At 41.0% G+C, this 23243-nt stretch overlaps 1 protein-coding gene across 1 annotated transcript in view; it reads left to right on the top strand.

Annotated features, from left to right (window-relative positions):
- Window positions 1–21115, top strand: part of MARCHF9 (membrane associated ring-CH-type finger 9) — a 78489-nt gene extending 57374 nt beyond the window's left edge. Inside the window, exons 2-4 of the mRNA XM_070736035.1 lie at window positions 1988–2143; window positions 6188–6380; window positions 20013–21115. Of these exons, the coding sequence (XP_070592136.1) occupies window positions 1988–2143; window positions 6188–6380; window positions 20013–20341 (678 nt within the window). The 3' untranslated portion in view covers window positions 20342–21115. The remainder of the gene's footprint in view (window positions 1–1987; window positions 2144–6187; window positions 6381–20012) is intronic.
- The last annotated feature ends 2128 nt before the right edge of the window (window positions 21116–23243 follow it).

Here is a 23243-nt window from a genome sequence, read left to right as displayed (position 1 = left end):
TCTTCTTAAAAGCCTCCAGTGATGAAGCACCCACAACTTCTAAAGGCAAGCTTGTTCCACTGGTCAATTGTTCTCACCGTTGGGAAATTTCTCCTTAATTACAAGTTGCTCCTATCCTTGATTAGTTTCTATCCATTATTGGTTACCCTAGAAATTTTTATGGAAATAAGTTGACCTCCTCTTCTTTGTGGCATGGTTGTTGTTGTTGTTGTTGTCCCTTTTATTCATTAAACATAAAACACAATCAATTGAACATTTAAAAATGTATCACAAATATGATATGAAAAGTGTTCGGAAACTTCAGATTGTGCAGAATGCAGCTGCGAGAGCAGTCATGGGCTTACCTAGGTATGCCCATGTTTCACCATCACTCCGCAGTCTGCATTGGCTGCCAATCAATTTCCGGTCACAATTCAAAGTGTTGGTTATGACCTTTAAAGCCCTTCATGGCACTGGACCAGAATATCTCCGAGACCGCCTTCTGCCGCACGAATCCTAGCGACCGATTAGGTCCCACAGAGTGGGCCTTCTCTGGGTCCCGTCAACTAAACAATGTCGGTTGGCGGGCCCCAGGGGAAGAGCCTTCTCTGTGGTGGCCCCGACTCTCTGGAACCAACTCCCCCCAGAGATTAGAACTGCCCCTACTCTCCCCGCCTTCCGTAAACTCCTTAAAACCCACCTTTGTCGTCAGGCATGGGGGAATTGAAACACCTCCCCCGGGCATGTCTAATTTATGCATGGTATGTTTGTGTGTGTGTGTATGTTAGTAAATGGGGTTCTTTTTAAATCTTTTTCAATGTTTTAAATTTATTTGGATTTGTCATGATTTGTTGTATTTTGCTGTGAGCCGCCCCGAGTCTGCGGAGAGGGGCGGCATACAGATCTAAATAATAAATAAATAAATAAATAAATAAATACAGTGTTCCCTCAATTTTCGCGGGTCTGAACTCAGCGAAAAGTCTATACCACGGTTTTTCAAAAATATTAATTAAAAAATTCTTCACAGGTTTTTTCCCTATACCGTGGTTTTTCCCACCTGATGATGTCATATGTCATCGCCAAACTTTCATCTGCCTTTAATAAATATTTTTTTAATAAACTTTAATAAATAAACATGGTGAGTAATAATCTAAATGGTTGCTAAGGGAATGGGGAATTGCAATTTAGGGGTTTAAAGTGTTAAGGGAAGGCTTGTGATACTGTTCATAACCAAAAATAGTGTAATTACTTGTGCATCTCTACTTCGCGGAAATTCGACTTTCGCGGGCGGTCTCAGAACGCATCCCCCGCGAAAATCGAGGGAACACTCTATCATATATAATATTATAGTATAGTATGTCTTGCTATGTGAATGGGAATGAATGATTTTAAATGTTATTAGAGTCTTTAAAGTTTTTTAGCTATATTAATTGGATTTTTTAGATGTGTATATTGTTTATTGTTTTGATATGTTGTGAGCTGCCCAAGTCCTCGGAGAGGGGCGGCATACAAATCCAATAAATAAATAAATAAATAAATAAATAATATGATAGCAATAGCACTTAGACTTATATACTGCTTCACAGCACTTTCTAAGAGGTTTACAGAGTCAGCCTATTGCCCCCAACAATCTGGGTCCTCATTTTACCCGCCTCCAAAGGAAGGAAGGCTGAGTCAACCTTGAGCCTGTTGAGATTTGAACTGGTGAACTACAGTCAGCAGAAGCAGCTTGCAGTACTGTACTCTAACCATTGCACCAACAAGGCTTTAACCATGATGTGATGTGATATCCAGGATATAGAAGGATAGGGTATAGGTTAGGAATAGGGAACTATCATTTTGCAGATGGGTATTGGGCATCACCAGATCATCCCCAGCTAGCCTGGATCATTATTGGGGATGCTGGGACTTAGGAGGCCAGCCAGGGACCATAGAGTCTGTCCCTCTGCTGTAAACAGTAAAGGATTCCCTGCTTTAATGTGATTCTTCCAACTCTCTTTTCTTGCAGGGGGAGCTGCTCAGCCCCTGTCGCTGTGATGGTTCCGTCCGCTGCACCCACCAGCCTTGCTTGATTCGCTGGATCAGTGAGAGGGGCTCCTGGAGCTGTGAGCTGTGCTACTTCAAGTACCAGGTCTTAGCCATTAGCACAAAGAATCCATTGCAGGTAAGCCTTGCCTGGCGACTGAGCTTTAGGAACAGTGGACTTAAGGGGAAACAGAGAAGTCGTGAGCAGAGGATGGTACACAGGGTGCCTCTGGCCCATGTTGTTTACATAATCTTTGTCCTCCTCCTCCTTTCACACATGCACACACACACACACACACACATACACAAACACATGCACATTTTATTTATTTTATTTTATTTATTTATTTTGTCCAATACATAATACACATTGAAGAGAAAGATATGTAATAACATAAGTAAAGAAAATAATAGAAGAAACGATATAAAAGTATAGGTGAACATATTTGAAAGGAAGAAAAGATAAATGAGATAAGGAGAGACATGTGTTACCATCGCATTCAGTTATTGCGCCATCTATCCCCCTCTGAGATATGGGGTAGGTGAGGAGGTTCCCCAGGAATGTCTCTGTTCTTGGATGCCCATCTCCCCTCTTGTCTTTTTTGTCCCTCCACCCGTACGCTTGCCTTAGCAGCCCCAAATTCTGCTGAAGGAACTGCCCAGAGGGAGCCGGTTGTGCTTTGAACCTATCATTCACTCCATATATATCAGCAGAGGCAGTTGGGTGACCTCCACCAGGAGTGTCACACTGGAAGAGATCTTGGCAGATCTAGATATATCTGCCCGCATTCCCTTGTTCTCTTCCGCAAGTGCAACATAATTTGGCAGGCAACATTTAGGCTGGAAAAGTCTCATACGTAACCTCTTTATTTTTTTCATTTTATATATTTTTTCTCATGATGGAGCGTAAGCGTCTCCTTCAACTTTGAGTGCTCGGTTCTCTTCTCTTTGTAGCCTCTCGCCTGGTCAGTTCCTGCTCCATGTAAGGGGTGAACGGAGAGGGAAAACTGTACCAAGCGACGGGTGAGAAAGTTGCGTTGTGGTGACTCTGCCAATGACAAAAGAAATGAATTGATCCTGAGTCATGCACAGGCGGGCAGTTTGCTTGGCAACGTCAATCCTTGTCCTTAACTCCAGGGAACAAGCTGTTCAGAGGGAAGCCTCTTCCTCTCTCCCTAACTTGCTCTTTCTTCATGGAAGGAACTGTAAAAGTTTATATATTGTTGGCTTGTCTCGGTTAGCTATGCTATGAAACCTTCGACAATACCAAGCAGAGAATTTTAACAGAGCGTGGATGTGTGATAAAGCCAAGACACAGACTTAGTTAAATAAGTATTATTTACATATAAACAAAATATAAACAATCCAGAATAAGCACAAAGCAAATACAGAATAATACGCACTGACCAATTACAAGATTAGAGCACAAAGCAAAATGCAATATAGATAAAAGCACAAAGCTTATACAAGCACGAAGCTTAAACACAATATAGATAAAGCACGAAGCTAATACAACTCCCCCGTCTCAGGCAAAAGTAAAGTAAAAGGAAGTGACCGAGCAAAATAATGAGCTTTTATAGCTTCAATGAGGAAGTGATGAAAGAGCCTTGAATATTAACTCTTCAAGTACAAGTTAACTCTTTGAGTGCACATTAACCCTTTAAGAACAAGTTTGGTACAGTGTACAATATGCAGTTTACAATGGCAATCCCTAACAATCGTACCCTGTACTAACAAATATGTTCACCTATACTTTTATATTGTTTCTTCTATTATTTTCTTTACTTATATTATTACATATCTTTCTCTTCAATGTGTATTATGTATTGGACAAAATAAATAAATAAATAAAATAAAATAAATAAAATGTGCATTTGTGTGTGTGTGTGTGTGTGCATGTGTGAAAGGAGGAGGAGGACAAAGATACATACATACATACATACATACATACATACATACATACATACATACATTATATGTTTTTGTAGATTTCATAGATCGCCAAGAATCTTGCCAGCTGGTCTTTGGGGTTTCCAGCATGTGCATGAACAATGGCCAGCTGGTTTTCACCTGTGCCAGAGAACCAAAAACCCAAAGACCAGCTGGCCATTCTGCGTATCCCTGTTTTTGGCCATTTTTCAGGCTGTTTCCCTGCCTATTTTGGGGGCTGTCTTCAGGTCGATTTCTGTTTCCACCTGGCTGGTGCACATGCCCGCAGAGGTTTGCCATCATGGATATAGGCGTTTTCAGTGGGTTCTAGCACCGAAAGTAGACTAGAGGAGACCAAGCGACAACTTACCTTGCAAATATGATGTATTGATTTATGTAGGTATTTTGTATGGCTGCCCAGCTCACCACAGTGATTCTGAACACCTACCGGAACATGAAAAAGTAAACAAACAATATGTGCAAATCCAGATCCACGACACTTCAACCTAATTGTGTCATACCCCTCCCCCCCACCCCTAATGACAAAAGCCACAACATCTCACGGACACAGACTAACCTCCCAAGTGATTGGATGATCCAAACTTATCCTTAGGGATGGATAAGAATGAAACTCGTGTGACTTCTGTATCAATTGTACGCACTCCCTTTTAGGCAAAGAAGCCACCCCCCAATACTAGAATTAATGCTTTTTAACTTGACAGAGAGGGGTTGGGTTATTTCAGGGAAGGATAAAGAATTGGTGACTCTCAAGATGTGGCCGAATGTCTTTGTTAGTCCCAGTGGTGGATGCTGGAATGGTGGCTTCAGCAATCTCTGGCTCTCCCACCTTACTACAGAGAGAAGAAACGTGAATTGAACTTGCAGTTAGGATAGGAGAGACAGTAACATTAGTTTTACTAAGCTAATCCAATTGGTGACAGGTTGCATGGGTATACCTTGTATATACATACGGTGACAATAAAGTATATTATTATTATGTCAGTACAACAGAGCAAACGAGATCACTATGTTGGATTTCATATTTCATCACCAGTCGGGCGCTTCCCAAGCACCTAGGACTGCGTGATGTAGCGGCGAATTATGTTTGCCGATCCCAGTAAAGCGGCCTTTTGCAATTGACAGATGGAGATTTTTGTCAATTCCGATGGTTTTCAAATGTCCGCTGAGATCCTTTGGCACTGTGCCCAGTGTGCCAAGTACCACTGGGACCACTTTCACTGGCTTATGCCAGAGTCGTTGCAGCTCGATTTTTAGATCTTCGTATTTCACTAATTTCTCTAGCTGCTTCTCCTCAATTCTGCTGTCTCCTGGGATTGCGATGTCGATGATCCATACTTTCTTTTTCTCCACAATCAAGATGTCTGGTGTGTTATGCTTCAGAATTCGGTTGTAGTTGTTGTTATTGTTATCATTATTATTATCATCATCATCATCATCATGATTTCTGACAGTCTCAAAATGGGTGAACAGTGCAGTCAGGCGGTAGGGAAAGCAAGTAGGATGCTTGGCTGCATAGCTAGAGGTATAACAAGCAGGAAGAGGGAGATTATGATCCCACTATATAGAATGCTGGTGAGACCACATTTGGAATACTGTGTTCAGTTCTGGAGACCTCACCTATAAAAAGATATTGACAAAATTGAACGGGTCCAAAGACGGGCTACAAGAATGGTGGAAGGTCTTAAGTATAAAACGTATCAGGAAAGACTTAATGAACTCAATCTGTATAGTCTGGAGGACAGAAGGAAAAGGGGGGACATGATCGAAACATTTAAATATGTTAAAGGGCTAAATAAGGTCCAGGAGGGAAGTGTTTTCAATAGGAAAGTGAACACAAGAACAAGGGGACACAATCTGAAGTTAGTTGGGGGAAAGATCAAAAGCAACATGAGAAAATATTATTTCACTGAAAGAGTAGTAGATCCTTGGAACAAACTTCCAGCAGACGTGGTAGATAAATCCACAGTAACTGAATTTAAACATGCCTGGGATAAACATAGATCCATCGTAAGATAAAATACAGGAAATAGTATAAGGGCAGACTAGATGGACCATGAGGTCTTTTTCTGCCGTCAGTCTTCTATGTTTCTATCATCATCATCTCCACCACTTCAGTGATGAAGGGGCAATCTTCACATTTGGACCTATGGGTCCTGTTGGGTAGGAATGCCCATCAACTCCACAAGAATCACCACCCAAGACTAACCCTTTTGGCTTGTTTCCTCCTTTACAGTGGCAGGCAATTTCCCTGACGGTGATTGAAAAGGTGCAAATTGCAGCCATCATCCTGGGTTCCCTCTTCCTCATTGCCAGCATCTCCTGGCTGATTTGGTCGTCACTCAGTCCCTCGGCCAAGTGGCAGCGGCAGGACCTGCTCTTCCAGATCTGCTATGGGATGTACGGCTTCATGGATATCGTCTGCATAGGTGAGAACTCCCTTTTCCCAAGCCATCTCCTGTCGCTTGAAAAATGACCATGTTCCCCTTCTTACAAACAGAGGAGGCAATTTCTCATGTTTCTCTGGTTCTGTCTGGGTCCCCCCAGACGCCAACACCAACCAAAAAGAGTAGCCAGACACACTGGTAAAAAGCAAAGGCAGTTTATATACTGGAAAGCAAACACAGGTAACAAAAACTGTTCTTACAGACAGGAACACTATGAAGCTTCACAGAGGTTTCACGAAGGCCAGGCAATAAAACAGGATTCTTGCTGGCAAAAACAACGCTGGAGATGATAAAACCCACGCCTCCCCCAAGTCTTCCAGACTTCTAGGCCACAAGCCAAGATCAGAGACGCCGAGAATCGAAGCAAGGTCACAGGACTCCCAATTGATAACTCTTCACAAGACTGTAAGGGCGGGCCTGCCTTTTCAACCCTGCTGAGGAGAACCACACCCAAACCCAGCTGTTGCCAATTCAGGGATGGAAATACCTTTCTAATTGGCCCCGTCTTTGAGCTGCACGTCTCTGCCTCATGTCTATTATAGCCTGTGCGTCTTCATCCAATGAATCCAGGCTACTAGCTGGGGAGAGCCCCCCCCCCAGGGGTCTCAGGCTGCTCTCCCTCCTCCTCTTCCTGAGGTTCCTCTCCCCCGTCTGCCTGGTCCTCCCCCTCCTGTTCACTGTCCTCCTCCTCTGGGCATGGATCCGGCAGAGATCCAGCCGGTCCCTGAGGAGCCTCAGGCTGAATCACAACACCTATGAAACTTAAAGCAAAGAAGTGCCAGGGTAGATTTCAGCAGATGTGTATCGTGGTCATTAATGAAATCCTGAGGTTTCCTTGAGTGTCTTTCAGGAATGGTCTTAAGGGTATAGACCAGGGGTGGGTTCCACCTACCTTCCCCACCGGTTTGCATTGTGACGTTGCGCATCAGAAGCATTTCTTCTGGTGACACATGCATTTTCCTAATATTAACTGCATGACACTCCATCACGCCGTTTAGTCACAGCCCTAAAATTTGCAAAATATTTCTGTTGAGGCCTTCAGAGCTGAACACACATCCCATCCCTGGACCGCCTGTCATCTAGGCTGGCATGTCATCATTGTTTAGTTTACAAATCACCCCGCCCTTCTCTGCTACCCACTCTCATCCATGGGACAACCTTCTGGTTCCATCTTCCCCCTCACTTCTGCTTTACCTTTATGTGCCAAATAACCCATCATAAGCAGCATAAGTAATCCAATTCCTCCCTTGAAATCCCTAGCAGATTGAAAAGCTATAATTCCCATGCCGGTACTTTCCAGCAGACAAAATGGATAGCATTATATTGGAGGGTAGCAGCTTGAAATTTTCAAGACCACATGGACTGGGTGAAGAGTTCAGGACTGTAGGAATCCAGACCACTATTGGATGATAGCAAAAAACAACCTCAACATTCCCTTGGACACCATGTAATGGTCAGTTAGAGGTGTTAAGGAAAGATCAAAAGCAACATGAGAAAATATTATTTTACTGAAAGAGTAGTAGATCCTTGGAACAAACCTCCAGCAGACATGGTAGCTAAATCCACAGTAACTGAATTTAAAAATGCCTGGGATAAACATATATCCATCCTAAGATAAAATACAGAAAATAGTATAAGGGCAGACTAGATGGACCATGAGGTCTTTTTCTGCCATCAGACTTCTATGTTTCTATGTTATCCAATACTATATGGGCTGGGAAGGAACTGGGAATTATGGTTCCTGAATGGTCATGTGACTATACAATATCACAGGGTCATGCTAGATAGTCATAGAGAAGAGAAGACATATTTCTTCAAATACATGGTTCTGCAGTATATTTAATGGGCTTCTTACATATTAAACAGAGATTTAATTGAATTTCATAGGAACTCTTAATAGTAACCCGCAAGCAAGAACTGGTGGGATCACAAAATAGATAAAGTAATATAAAACGAAGACGCTAAAGTGCTCTGGCACTTTAGATTTCCAACAGACAAACACCTGCAATGTAACATCCCCAGCCTGAACAATTGTTAATAAGAAAGATTTAAAAAATCTGGCTAGTGGTCATGGTAGTACCTGGAGACAGCAAAATAGAAGAGAAAATGAGAACATCACAAAATACTAGGACCAGCCAATAGAAGCAGAGCTGCTGTGGCAAAAAAGAGGCAAAGATAGTGCCAATAGTGATAGGCACCCTCGGGTGCAATCCCAAAACATCTGGAACACCACTTAAACACCACCAGCATTGGCAAAAATCATCAGTCAGTTGGAAAAGGCAGCTTTGCTTGGAAGAGTTTACACCCTAGGACAGTGATGGCGAACCTTTTTTTTCCTCGGGTACCCAAAGTGCAAGCAAGTGCTATCACACACATGCATGTGCCCAAACCCACAATTCAATATTCCCCCATGTGCTGCATGACACCCCCCCCCCCCTATTTCCTGACTTCCAGTAGGCCCAGAGGTGAAAACACCCTCCCAGAGCCACTGCACAAGCCAAAAATCAGCTGGCTGGTACTCACATCCACACTGGAGCTGAGCTAGGGCAACAGTTCAAATATGGTTCTGCGTGCCCTCTGGGGCATGCTTGCCATAGGTTCACTATCACCGCCCTACGACAATACCTTTAACAGTATAAAACAACATCTGCACATTCCAGGTCCTTGGGAAGACTCAGTAGGCAGACAAAAATGCCAAATCAATTGTGCAGGTAATAGTAACAATAATTAAATTGAAGATTAAATAATCATTATCATTATTATTCCATAGATGAAATGGAATAACTTCTCCCTTTTGGGTCTCTAAACCTAAAGAAATAAACGTGGTACATCAGGATTTTAAAAAAAAATCTTGATGAGTCTTGCCACATTATTATTACTATACTATTACAGTAAACCTCAATTTAATAACCTAACAGGGTAAAAGGAGTATCTATTAAAGCAAAGTGTCCATTACATCCAAATAAGAATTTAGACAAGTGGATCCACATGAAAGAAATTTGGTATTTTGCATCCAAAATTTTCTAAACGGAGATCTATTAAATAGAGGACCTTCTTTATCATCGCCAAATGACATTGTCATAATCCAGCCCAAATCTTTTAATTATTTAAATTATCATTCAATTGAATAACATTTGCAATATATACCTTCACACAAGAGTCATTGATTTCTATTGAAAAAAAATACCTTCCCGAGATATTTCCATAAACAGCAGTGACTTCTAAAAGTATTTATTGTGGATTACAAATATGATTTAATTGCATTAATTGACAATGCTTTAAGAATTGTATTAATTTGCAGGGTAGATTCTTTAAAAGGATATTTTTTAATGACCCTAGTGCTTGAATGAGTGCCAGAAAAGGTGCTTCCTTTTTTGCCCTTAAGTCTGAATCATTTTTGAAGCATATTCAGCCTTAGTCATTTGTCCTCGTTGTACCCTGTGCTGTAGTTGCTGGTGGGTTTCTCATCAGATGATTGGATTTTAGCACCACACACCCTCGATTGGAAAGAAACCTGTTTTAAATTGGAAGCTGGTGACATTCACTAAAGAGCCAGGTCTATGGCACTGATGGATGAGCTCTGTTGAGATGGGCAGGATAACAGGCAGGCTCTTGTGGGCAGGAGCCAGCTGCTGTCACAGAGAAATGAATGAATGACTTTTCTGTTTCCCTTTTATTTTGACTGAATTACCTGTATTCCATGGCAATGATCCATCTTGGGAGACGGCAGCAAGGTGCTCAAGTGATTGCTATTGGTTGTTGCCTCTTTGGTACATACTTATATTCGATTGGTGTGCTAGGAGTTTGTGAATAGACCGAGAGGAGAATTTCTTTCACAAAATTCTTTTTTTTTTAATTAAAAAAACACAGATAACTCTGATCACACAAACATAAATCAATTTCACTTGTTGAAATGATACAAACCCTATTTTGACATCTCATCTAGTGAATGGTTCTTGGAAAAATTCTGATTAAACATTCTCATTACCCCATTTATTTATATAGAGAGAGTTGAGTGATAGTTTTGTTTATTCTTAAATAGTCTACAGAAACAAAATCTTTATGCTGTCTTAATGACAAATTAGAAAAGTTCACAAAACTTGCGTTTCCCATCAATATTTCAACTTGAAGAATTAATTTTATGTCAATTCCCTATGCATGTAAAATAGAGATTTCTAACTGAAAACTGTAAATGTTCATTATTTTTCCCCAATAATTTGTGCTAATAACCATAGACTGGGTGGGTTTATCTAAGGCAGGGGTGGGGAACAATGGCTTTTTTATGACTTGTGGACTTCAACTCCCAGAATTCCCTTGCTAACCTCAGGAGGTCAGGGAGTTGAAGTCCACAAGTCACAAAAGGGCCATATATTCCAACCCCTGATCTAAGACTTGGTGGCAGTTTTGCAAAGCAAAGATTTTGTAACAGAATAGTTATCTCTTCACAATCATTAGGACTAGTAACAAATAAAAGGATTGTATTACATAAGTATATGTCGGGTTGGACCAGATTTCTGAAACTGATAGTGATCTGCTGATGATGTGAAGATCGCATCATGGATCCAGTTCGGTCTGTGCCAGTCCATGTTGCACCGCCATCTCTTTTTTTTCCTGAATTTTTGGTGATTTTTTTTTCAGTGCTTGGATGACTTCCCCTCGTCCTCTGCTTTGAAAAATGCCCTCCCGCCTGCCCCTGGGTTAATACCGTCCTTTATTTCTTTGTCCGAAGCACAGTTGAGCAGCTCCTCAGCTATGTTTCGGGCTGAAACCACCTTCTTAGCATGCACAGAAATGAATATGCACAAGTGGATGTGAGACATTTGCTAAGTGAGTTTTACCCCATTTGCTAAGTGAATTGCTGCAGTTGTTAAGCTAAGTAACTGTCAGGGTTCCAAGTAATACCCCCAACGAAAGAAAACTCCACAGCTTGAGTTTATTATTATTATTATTTATTAGATTTGTATGCCGCCCCTCTCCGTAGACTCGGGGCGGCTCACAACAATAACAAAGACAATGTAAGAACAAATCTAATAATTTAAAAAACACTGAAAACCCCATTATTAAAAGCAAACATACACACAAACATATCATGTATAAACTGTATAGGCCCGGGGGAGATGTCTCAGTTCTCCCAAGCCTGACAGCAGAGATGGGTCTTAAGAACTTTACAAAAAGCAAGGAGGGTGGGGGCAGTTCTGATCTCCGGGGGGAGCTGGTTCCAGAGGGTCGGGGTTGCCACAGAGAAGGCTCTTCCCCTGGGTCCCGCCAAACAACATTGTTTAGTCGACGGGACCCAGAGAAGGCCAACTCTGTGGGACCTAACCGGTCGCTGGGATTCATGCGGCAGAAGGCGGTCCCGGAGATATTGTGGTCCGATGCCATGAAGGGCTTTATAGGTCATAACCAACACTTTGAAATGTGACCGGAAACTAATCGGCAACCAATGCAGACTGCGGAGTGTTGTTGTAACATGGGCATACCTCAGTTTCCTCAAAGTTCCGTTTTATTAGAGATGTCATATTGACACATCTGGGAAAACCTGAATCTGAAAGCTTCCAGGTCTTCCACACCTAAAAGAAAGTTTAAGTCCCTGTCCCAGTACCTACTTGTCCATCACATGGTCCAAACAATGCACCATGCCAACTGAAGATGCCTCCCAGTCACACCCTTCCAGGTGCAGGGCAAATGACCTTGACTCTCACAGAAAGGAATGTTCTTTTGGTTATATTATATGTTGCAAGCTGCCCAGAGTCCTTGGAGAGGGGCGGCATATAAATCCAATAAACTTACGGTATATTTCCCCACTCATGGTTATTAAGTGAGTCTGGCTTTCCCATTGCCTTTGCTTATCAGAAGGTTGCAAAAGCTGATTATATCACCTCAGGGCACTGCAATAGTTATAAATATAATAAGTCGGTTGATGAGTGTCTTAATTTTGATCATGTGATCATGGGGAGGCCGCAATAGCTGTAAATGTGAAAATGGACATAAATAAGTCACTGTTTTCAGTTCTGTTGTAACTTCGAGCAATCACTAAATGAACCATTACCTGTATTAGTTTTCAAATTTAAAAGAAAATAGGAATCTATTATTATAAATATGAGGACATCAGTGTCAAAGAAAAAGATATTATGTCATTTTTAATTAGTAGGAAAAATAATGGATAATTATCCGTAATGTCTGAAATAATAATAATAACAACAACAATGACAAAGACACTGGCAATAGTGTTAATATTATTTTCCAATTTCTTAAAATAATATTCTTAATTCCACATGCCCAATGTAGCCAAAGCTGCTCAAAGTCAGTCACATTTTGAAACATAATCCAATATTGACATTATCGTCTTTAACATTAAATGATTTCCCCATAAATTGACTGACGTACATTAACATATTGTTCCAAAAAGATGCCAACTCAAAATAAAATACGATACAAGTCAATGATCTCTTCCATAAAATTAAATATTCATGAGCTTCAATGTCAGCAATCCAGTCTACAACCCAACAGGGCCCAAACATCTCCGGCTCTTTTCAGTCTCCGAATTGAAAGGTCCGTTTTACTATACATTGACCCAAGTAATTGCCAAGGCCTTAATGGAAATAAATCAGAACGTTTCCAATGAGATCCACAAAGGATGACAGCCTACTAAATTTCCATTCCATGTAGATATGGCTGATACAATAAAAGCTCAATGATACTTTGGAAATCACCACCATTAAAATATAACCTGAGTTTAAGCAGAGAATCCTTGCCAGCCTGGTTCTGCATGTAAATTTGCCCCATGATTTATCTATCTGAAGAAAATACTTGGATGAGGCTTTTATGCTCAGTTTCTTCCTATTCTTTATTAAGAAGTATGCACTGTTTCAAAAATTCTATTTTTATATCCAGACTGAACCTCCTAAGGCTGTGTAAAGTACAGGTAGTCCTTGACTTACAACCACAATTGAGTCTAAAGTTTATGTTGTTAAGTGAGACATTTGTTCAGTGATTTTTTTTTCACCATTTTACCACTTTTCTTGCCACAGTTTTAAGTGAATCACAGCAGTTGATAAGTTAGGAACACGTTAAGCGAATCTGGCTTCCCCATTGAGTTTGCTTGTCAGAAGGTTGCACAAGGAGATCACATGACACTGCAACCATCATAAATATGAGTCAGTTGTCAACCCTCTGAATTTTGGCCATGTGACTATGAGGGTGCTGCAAAGGTTGAAACTATGAAAAACGGTCATCAGTCACATTTTTTCAGTACCGTTGCAAATTTAAATGGTCACTAAATGAACTGTTGTACGTCAAGGACTACCTGTAGTAACTTGCTGAAGGCCAACTCTGTTGAGAGAGTAACCCACAGTTCACAACTATACTTAATTGAAGTCTTCAATGAAAAACACTGGTAAATCCACAGTAACTGAATTTAAACATGCCTGGGATAAACATATATCCATTGTAAGATAAAATACAGGAAATAGTATAAGGGTAGACTAGATGGACCATGAGGTCTTTTTCTGCCATCATTCTTCTATGGTTCTATGTTTCTAACACTGCAGTGGGCTTCCTTGTAAAAATATACTTTACTTGTCTTCTTAGCAAAAGTTTTCTCTAAATAAACTATCACCTTTACATTTTGCCACTATAACAAATCACCCACAATACTATCATACAACTTCTATTACATCAATCATTGCAACCACCCACAAAACACTAACCATTAATCGCTAACCATTAATCACTAACCACAAACCATTAACCACTAACCACACCCATGCAAAGGTGTTATTCCTTTTAAATAGATTACAGTCAATCAAGTTGCAGCACAGTTAATAAACCCATGATTACATGCTGATTATGGCTTACATCAGCCTTTCCTATGGTTACAGAACCATTTTCTTGCATTATAATATTACTTCAAGAGAAACTTATTTCTGACAAACTCAATTTTTGAAGTTGAGGAAGAGATTTAAATCTTTTTTTACCAAAATGGAGACCTCCCCCCATACCTCTAAAAAACGATCCACCGGGGAGAAAGTTAATTTGAATTTGTTTCTGGGGGGGGGAGGGAATGGAACAACAGTTCTCATACCACTTATGAATATTTTCTTTTAGAATGATGAATAAAATATATATCCCACTCTTTTCCTGCCCACAAGTTACGTTTAAGACTAGGCAACCAGAAGACTTTGTTTACCCAGAATCATTAAAATTTTATGGTAAGGACATGCAATCGTTGCAGGATGCTTCAGCTTGTGCTGCAGTTTTCACCAGAGAAAAGCAAGAATTCACTATCATTTTTTCCCTTGAGTGCCTGCGCATTCGCTGTGGTAGAGGTCAGCGGGACAGAGCGGAGCCAGAAGCAGCAGCCCTGTCTCCACAGAAGAGCAGATTTTAAAGGTGGAAGGAACTCTGCTTCTTGTCCCTGCTAAAATATAGCAGAGAAGGTCAAGTTGCTAAAAGAAATGAAAATATATATACTTTGTGAAGTTTCCGGGGGGGAAACCTTAATTAAGTATTGGTTATGACCTATAAAGCCCTTCATGGCATCGGGCCAGGATATCTCAGAGACCGCCTTCTGCCGCACAAATCCCAGTGACCGGTTAGGTCCCACAGAGTTGGCCTTCTCCAGGTCCCATCGACTAAACAATGTCGTCTGGCGGGACCCAGGGGAAGAGCCTTCTCTGTGGCGGCCCCGACCCTCTGGAACCAGCTCCCTCCAGAGATTAGAATTGCCACCACCCTCCTTGTCTTTCGTAAACTCCTTAAAACCCACCTCTGCTGCCAGGCATGGGGGAACTGAGACACCTCCCCCGGGCCTATACATTTTATGCATGGTATGTTTGTTTGTATGTTTTGTTTTTTAATAAGGGTTTTTTTAGTGACTTTTAATTATTAGATTTGTTATACATTGTTTTATTATTGTTGTGAGCCACCCTGAGTCTACGGAGAGGGGCGGCATACAAATCTAATTAATAATAATAATAATAATAATAATAATAATAATAATAATAATTTATTGGATTTGTATGCCGCCCCTCTCCGTAGACTCGGGGCGGCTAACAACAATGATAAAAACAGCATGTGACAATCCAATAATAAAACAACTAAAAACCCTTAATATAAAACCAAACTTAAACAAAGCTTTAATTGAATTTCATAGGCACTCTTAATAATAACCCGCAAGCAAGAACTGGTGGGATCACAAAATAGATAAAGTAATATAAAACGAAGATGCTAAAATGTTCTGGCACTTTAGATTTCCAACAGACAAACAACTGCAACGTAACATCCCCAGCCTGAACAACTGTTCATAAGAAAGATTTAAAAAATCTGGCTAGTGGTCATGGTAGTACCTGGAGACGGCAAAATAGAAGAGAAAACGAGAACATCACAAAATACAAGGACCAGCAAATAGAAGCAGAGCTGCTGTGGCAAAAAGTGGCAAAGATAGTGCCAATAGTGATAGGCACCCTCAGGTGCAATCCCAAAACATCTGGAGCACCACTTAAACACCACCAGCATTGGCAAAAATCATCAGTCAGTTGGAAAAGGCAGCTTTGCTTGGAAGAGTTTACACCCTAGGACAGTGATGGCGAACCTTTTTTTTCCTCGGGTACCCAAAGTGTGTAAGCAAGTGCTATCACACAAATGCATGTGCCCAAACCCACAATTCAATGTTCCCCCATGTGCCCGCACGACCCCCCCATTTCCTGAGCCGTGAGCCAAAGTCCAAAAGAAATACAGAGATATATTAAAAGCGACATCTCAGCAATACTCCGGTGCACCCAGAACTAAGTTCACCCCGGCTGCATATCGTTGTCATAACCCTGTTTCCTCCCTTCTCATTGACCATGTCATAAATCATATCCTCCAATTAATCATGTTGGTGGGTTGTGACCCCACACCGACACCGGTAGCCTCAGACACAATCAGTAAAAAATTTTTTTGTGGAATTCATTTTCAGTTAGGAAAACAGCCTTCCTCCATCTTCCCCTCCCCTCTTCTTTTCATGGCAAATCGAAAACTTTGCATACTTTGTTACTGAACGTTTGGAATACTGAATTCCACACACCATATTGTAGCTACGAGAATATATATTTTAGACGAGAAGCCAACTTAGCCTTCTGCAAAAACAACAATGAAGCACTTGTTGTAGTCCTTCGATGCTGGTGCCTTGTCCATATTCAGGTAGTCCTTGTTTAGTGCCCACAGTTGGGAGACAGCAACTTGATCATTATTCAAAGTGATCACTAAATGAATCATCACAATTTTACAGCTTTTATTTCAGCTCTCCTTTGCTTGGATTAGTTGCAAAGTTAGTTCTTCATCACTGTTGTAACTTTGACAGGTCAGTGCGTGAGGCAGTCACTAAGCAAGAACTCCCTGTAGTTCTCCCTGTAGTTCTTTAGATGGATTGTAATCCAGAAAAGCATATATGTGATCATAAATATGTTTTCATATGTTAAAAAAAATAAAATTGAATACATCAGGTGACTTAAACAGACATCATTCATGCAAACTTCAGAAGTAGTTTTCAATTGCTTTCTGCATTTTTTCCCAACCTTCCAATCCAGCATCTGATCTTTAAGGTTCCTCAAACCTTTTTGTTATTATTTTTTCTGGCCTATGTAAATAGTACAAGAATTCTTATTTATTAGATGTTTTGTGGTGAAAGTTAAACATAATACACGTTTTAAAATTAATGGTCCTTATATTCTTAAACTAGCCAGAGATTTGGATTTAAAGGCATACCAAATCATGCATAATGTAATTTATATTCAAAAAATAACATGGGGATTTTAAATCTGCAGAGAATACCGAAGGAAAATACTTGAATTTTTTTTTCCAAAAAAAAAAATTCTGTATCATTTTTCTTGGCTTCTGAAGGTATGAAAATCTTTAGATCTCTCATATCCTGAAACAGAGCTTTGTTCCTCTGTGAAAATTGAATGTACACAAGTACATAGCAGAAGATAAATGATCAGAGAGATATGGGTGTTTTGTGGCAGAGTGATGAATTTCAGTAAAGTTGGAGGTGGAAATAAAAAGAAAGACTGTCCAAGTGCATTCAACATATCAGCCTGTTGTCCCAGAGCTTTATTTCATTTATTCTTTCATCCAATTAGGTAGTGTCACAATGTGCCCAGCACTATACAGGAATTGTGTGTGTGTGTGTGATTTCCTACACTGAAGAGCTTAGTGTAAAGTTCAGAAAAATGGAACAATGGCAGTGGGGGTGGGGATGGAATATGTTTTACATTTTGGTGCAGATTCAGTTGGAAATAAAGCGAAGGAATAAGGGGGAAGGATAGCTTAGCAAATATTCCTGTTTGTTTGTTTGTCCAAACGTGTACAAGGTAATAGGTATGATATAAATATAAACAAAAGCAAAGTAGGTATAGGTACATTTGGACAGTCGGACAGGGATGGTAAGCACGATGGTGGGCTTATACACGCCCCTTACAGACTTCTTAGGAATGGGGTGAGGTCAACTGTAGACAGTCTAAGGTTAAAGTTTTTGGGGTTTGGGGAAGAAACCACAAAGTCAGGTAGTTCATTCCATGTATTGATCTCTCTGTTGCTGAAGTCGTATTTTCTGCAGTCAAGTTTCAAGCAGTTTACATTGAGTTTGAATCTATTGTGTGCGCATGTGTTGTTGCGGTTGAAACTGAAGTATTCATTGACTGGTAGGACATTGTGGTAGATGATTTTATGAACTACATTTAGATCAGATCGAAGGCGACATAGCTCTAGGTTTTCTAGGCCCAAAATTTCAAGTCTGATATTCTGTTGTGAATTATTTTGTTGCAATCAGAAGAGTGAAGGACTCTTCTTGTGAAATATTTCTGGACTCTCTCAGTTGTATTAATGTCTGATATGCAGTGCAGGTTCCAGATGGGCGAGCTGTATTCGAGGATTGGTCTGGCAAATGTTTTGTATGCTGTGGTTAATATTGCCAGAGAAGAAGCTATGCAAGATTAGGTTAACAACTCTTAGTGCCTTTTTGGCAATGTTGTTACAATGAGCCCTGGCACTTAGGTCATTAGATATGAATACACCAAGGTCCTTAACAGAGTGAGGGTCATCTACAAGGTTGTATCCCAGTGTTCCCTCTAATTTTTTGGGGGGGTGGGCCGAAAAGTATAGTGTCTGAGTGGCAGTCCCTTCGGGACTGGGCAGCACAGAAATAATAAACAAACAAACAAACAAACAAATAAAAAACCCACCCTGTTTTGCCTCAGAGAATTTCAAAATAAAATACCGTACTGTGTGTCTATAACAGTGAGCTCATAATAGGGCAACTCTATCAATATCAAAATGCCACTTAAATAGTTGACCTAGTTTCAAACTAGATTTTGATTTTCTTTCTCTCTTCCTTACTCCCATTCTTTTTCTTTCTCTTTTTCTTCTTCTCTTTTTTCTATCTGTTTCTCTCTCTTCCTCTCTTCCTCTCTTCCTCTCTCTCTCCTTCCTTCTCACTCTTTCTCTCTCGGCTTCTGGGCAGGTTTGGAAAACTCTGAGTTGATGATGATTTTTAAGTGAGCGATTGCTCACTGCTCAGCTTAGAGGGAACTATGTTGTATCCTCCAAGTTTGTATTTTGTGTTCTGATTCTTTTTGCCAGTGTGTAAGACAGAGCATTTATTGGTTGAGATTTGAAGTTACCAGTTATCATACCATTGTGATACATGGTCTAGGTCTTTTTGAAGGGTAAAAGTATTGTCAGTGATTTTGAATAGTTTAAAATCACCAGCAAAGAGAATGCAGTTACTTATAATATGATCACAAAGATTGTTTATGTAAAGAATGAATAGTGTTGGTCTTAGAATGCTGCCTTGAGGAACACCACTGATGACAAGTGCAGGATTTGATAGGGCACTCCCTATTTTAACCATTTGTTGTCTGTTCTCCAATCATGAAGGGGACCAGAGATGCCATAAGATTTTAGTTTTCGAAGTAGTTTGTCATGTACTACTGAATCAAAAGCTTTACAAAAGTCTATGTAAATTACATCTATTAATTTACCTTGATTGAGTTGTGAAGTCCATATGTTTTTGCGGTGTAGGAGTTGCAGGTTAATGGATATTTTTTTTCTGAAACCAAATTGTTTGTTAGAGAGTAAGTTGTTAGTTTCTAGGTGGTGTGAACCCAGTCAATCATGGCTTGTACAGTGTGTGAATCCAGAAAGGATGTGAGGTGACCTGCAGGAACTAAGAAGATGGGCTAAAGTATTTAGGGAAATTATTTATTCTGTATGGCAACTGACTGAATGTCAAAATGGGTGATTGATTGATTGATTGATTGATTGATTGATGCATTTTTACCTTCCCTTTCCTCAAGGATGGAAGGCAATGCACATCCTTGATTTAATCTTTACAATAATTCTGTGGAATAGATAGCCTGAGAAGTAATGATGTAGCCGAAGCCACCCACTTCCTGTACTTGGCCCAACCTTTTAAGCTGTTAGATGAAATAGTCCGTAACTATTTTTTTGCTAGCTACTGAGTTTTTTTGCAAATAAGGCAATGCTCTCTAATCTAAGTGTATTGGTTCAAGCCCACCTTTCCTTCACCCCTTTGTCTGTGCAAGAATCACTGTTGTCCCTTGTCTCTTTCCACAGGCCTGATCACTCACGAAGGCTCCTCGGTGTATCGAATATTCAAGCGCTGGCAGGCAGTGAACCAGCAGTGGAAGGTGCTGAATTACGACAAAGCCAAGGACCTGGGGGAACCCCTCGGTGGGAGCACAAAGCCAGGGGGCCGGAATTCACGGACGAATCCCTCCTCAGGGAGTGAGAGGACCTCCCAGCGGGGCCAGCGGGTTAGGACTATTTTGAACCATCACTGTGGTTATACAATTCTGCACATTCTCAGCCACCTGCGGCCTAATGAACATCGCGGGGGCTCCGGTTCCGGCCGCGAAGTGGTCATGAGGGTGACGACCGTATAATGAAAACCACTTAGGGGAGCTTTTGTCAAGAGGGAGAGGCTCTAGAGATCCGACGGAAGGAAGACACCGAGGCCCTTGCTTCCACACACAGGCTCCGTTCTGGGCCCCTACGGGGTTGGCCACACATTGAATGCTGTCTGATGACGGAGAAGGCACCCGGCTCTGTGGCGTTGCCGCAGACCCCCCCCCCCAAGCCTTCCTTGTAAGGGAGGAGCGCCTCAATGTGGTTTCCTCTTCCTGACCTCCCATCAATGTGAATTATTTTCCTTTCCATCCAGGCCTGTGATGAAAGGAGAGACAACTCAACCGTCCCCACCCTGGCCCAGCCCTCCTGACGCCACCTCCCTGGCTTCTCTTGTTATGATTAAACTCTTTGGAAGTTGGGTGGGCTCTTAATTTATTTTATTTAATTATTATTATTAATTATTATTATTATTTTTTAAATGGCCCTTTGCTGGGTCCCTTTCTGGACAAGTCTTGGCGCCAACCCATCCAGAAATTTGGAAACATTTTTACCTCATCTCTCAAAGGAAAACCTGCCAGAAGAACCACGCCTTGCCACCCTCATCCTGTTGCTCTCTTTCTCTCTGACCAGGAGATGCCAACCAGAGAGGCTCCGAACTTTGACCATCCCCTCCTGAAAAAAAAAAAATTTGAAAAATGGTGCAATAAACATGTTTCTTAAAGCAAAATGGCATCTTGCAATAAGGTTGCTGCACGTTTCATCTTTGATTTACTGCATGAAAGTCTGTTTCTCCTGTTCTCCCTTCCCTCCCTGCCCTTTCTCTCCAATTATGGAAGGATAAAGGATTGTTATATACAAATAGGTGTCTTCCATTTGCATTGTGCACTTTCCTTTTTAAAGTTCTATTCCAGAGAGGTGGGACATGTAGGAAGGAGAAGGGGAAATATACACATGGGGCGGTGATGGGCTGTCAAAGGTTTTACTGCCACACTGTGGGCGTGGCTTATTTTGTGGGTGTGGCTTGGTGGTCATGTGACTGGGTAGGAGTGGCTTGACAATCATGTGACAGGGTGGGGCTTAAAGATCATGTGACTGGGTGGGAGTGGCTTACCGACCAAGATAAGTTTTCAAATACAGTAGTTGCTTGGACTCTTTTTCAGTTGATTAAATCACATTATTTGAATAGCCACAAAAAAGGACAGATGAAAGACAGCATTGTTTTATTTATTTTATTTTATTTATTTATTTATTTTAATCAGATTTGTATGCCGCCCCTCTCCGCAGACTCGGGGCGGCTCACAGCAATAGCAATACAATGTAAGACATTGTTGAGGAGCACAGTAACATTTTAAGGTTTTGCACCAAACCCACAAGGTTCAGTGATAATAGATTAGGCAAGTAGCTCAATTTTCTTTAATTACTATAAAAGTTCAATTCTATGATTAAAATGATTTAAGTGTTTATGGGTAAAAACATACTATTTAATTTTTTCCTATTTTAAAAGTAATTAAGGATGATACTAAGGTCCTAGAGAAGGAAGGACAATAAAAACACTATTAAGTATTCAATAAATAGTGCATAAACCTACTACCCCCACTGCATCTCCCCCCCCCCCATGGGGGCAGCAGCCCATTACTGACTTGGGGGGAGTCAGGCAAGAAGGTGGGTAGAAACCATAGCGGGTTGTTACCGGTACAGATAAGGATGCTACACTGGTAGCAAAAAATTGAGCTGCGCGCACATTATTTATTTATAAGAGCTGAAAGGGACCTTGAAGGTCATCAAATCCAACCCCCTGCTTAAGCAGGAAATCCTACAGCACCCCAGCCAAATGACTGTCCAATCTCCTCTTGAAAATGTCCAAAGTTGGGGACTTCATAACCTCCACTGGCAGGCCGTTCTACTGGTTGATTGCTGTGACAGTCAGGAAGTTCTTCCTTATTTCTAGGTTGAATCTCTCCTTGGTCAGTTTCCAACCGTTGTTCCTCGTCTGGCCCTCTGGTGCCCTGGAAAACAGTGTGACCCCCTCCTCTCTGTGGCAACCCCTCAAGTACCTGTAGACTGCTATCCTGTCCCCCCCCAGCCCTTCTTTTCTCTAGGCCAGTGTTTTTCAACCAGTGTGCCGCGAGACATGGTCAGGTGTGCCGCGAAGCTCAGCAAGAGAGAGAAAGAGAGAGAGAAAGAAAGCAAGAGAGAGAGAGAGAGAAAGAAAACGAGAGAGAAAAAAAGAGAGAGAGAAAGAAAGGCAGGGAAGGAGGGAGAGATAGAAAGCAAAAAAGAGAGGGAGGAAGGAAGAGAGAAAGAAAGGGATGGAGAGAGAGAGGAAGGAAGAAAGAGAGAAAGAGGGAGAGAAATAGAGTGAAAGGGAGGAAGAGAGAGATAATTTTTTTGTCCAAACTTTTTTTAGCCCGCCCCCCCCGCTCAATGTGCCCCATGATTTTGTATATGTAAAAATGTGCCACAGCTCAAAAAAGGTTGGAAATCACTGCTCTAGGCTATCCATGCCCAGTTCCAGCAATCTCTCTTCATAAGTCGTGGTTTCTAGTCCCCTAATCATTTTGGTGGTTCTTTTCTGCACCTTCTCCAGAGTTTCTATGTCTCTTTTGAAGTGTGGTGACCAGAACTGAATGCAGTCCTCCAGATGTGGTCTGCCAGGGCGTTATAGAGTGGTATTAATACCTCCCAGGTCTTGGAGTGTATCCCCCTGTTGATACAGCTTAGGACTGTTGGCGTTTTTAGCCGCTGCTGCATATTGCTGGCTCATATTTAGTTGCTTATCCACCAAGCGAGATTATTTATTTATTTATTTATTTATTTATTTATTTAATTTACTTATTTAATTTACTTATTTATTTTTTTATTTTATTTTATTTTATTTATTTTATTTATTAGATTTGTATGCCACCCCTCTCCGTAGACTCGGGGCAGCATTTTACT

This window comes from Erythrolamprus reginae, chromosome 2 (assembly GCF_031021105.1).
Source record: "Erythrolamprus reginae isolate rEryReg1 chromosome 2, rEryReg1.hap1, whole genome shotgun sequence".
Lineage (NCBI taxonomy): Eukaryota > Metazoa > Chordata > Lepidosauria > Squamata > Dipsadidae > Erythrolamprus > Erythrolamprus reginae.
Note: the sequence above shows the minus strand (reverse complement) of the source record. Positions and strands in the feature narration are given on the sequence as shown.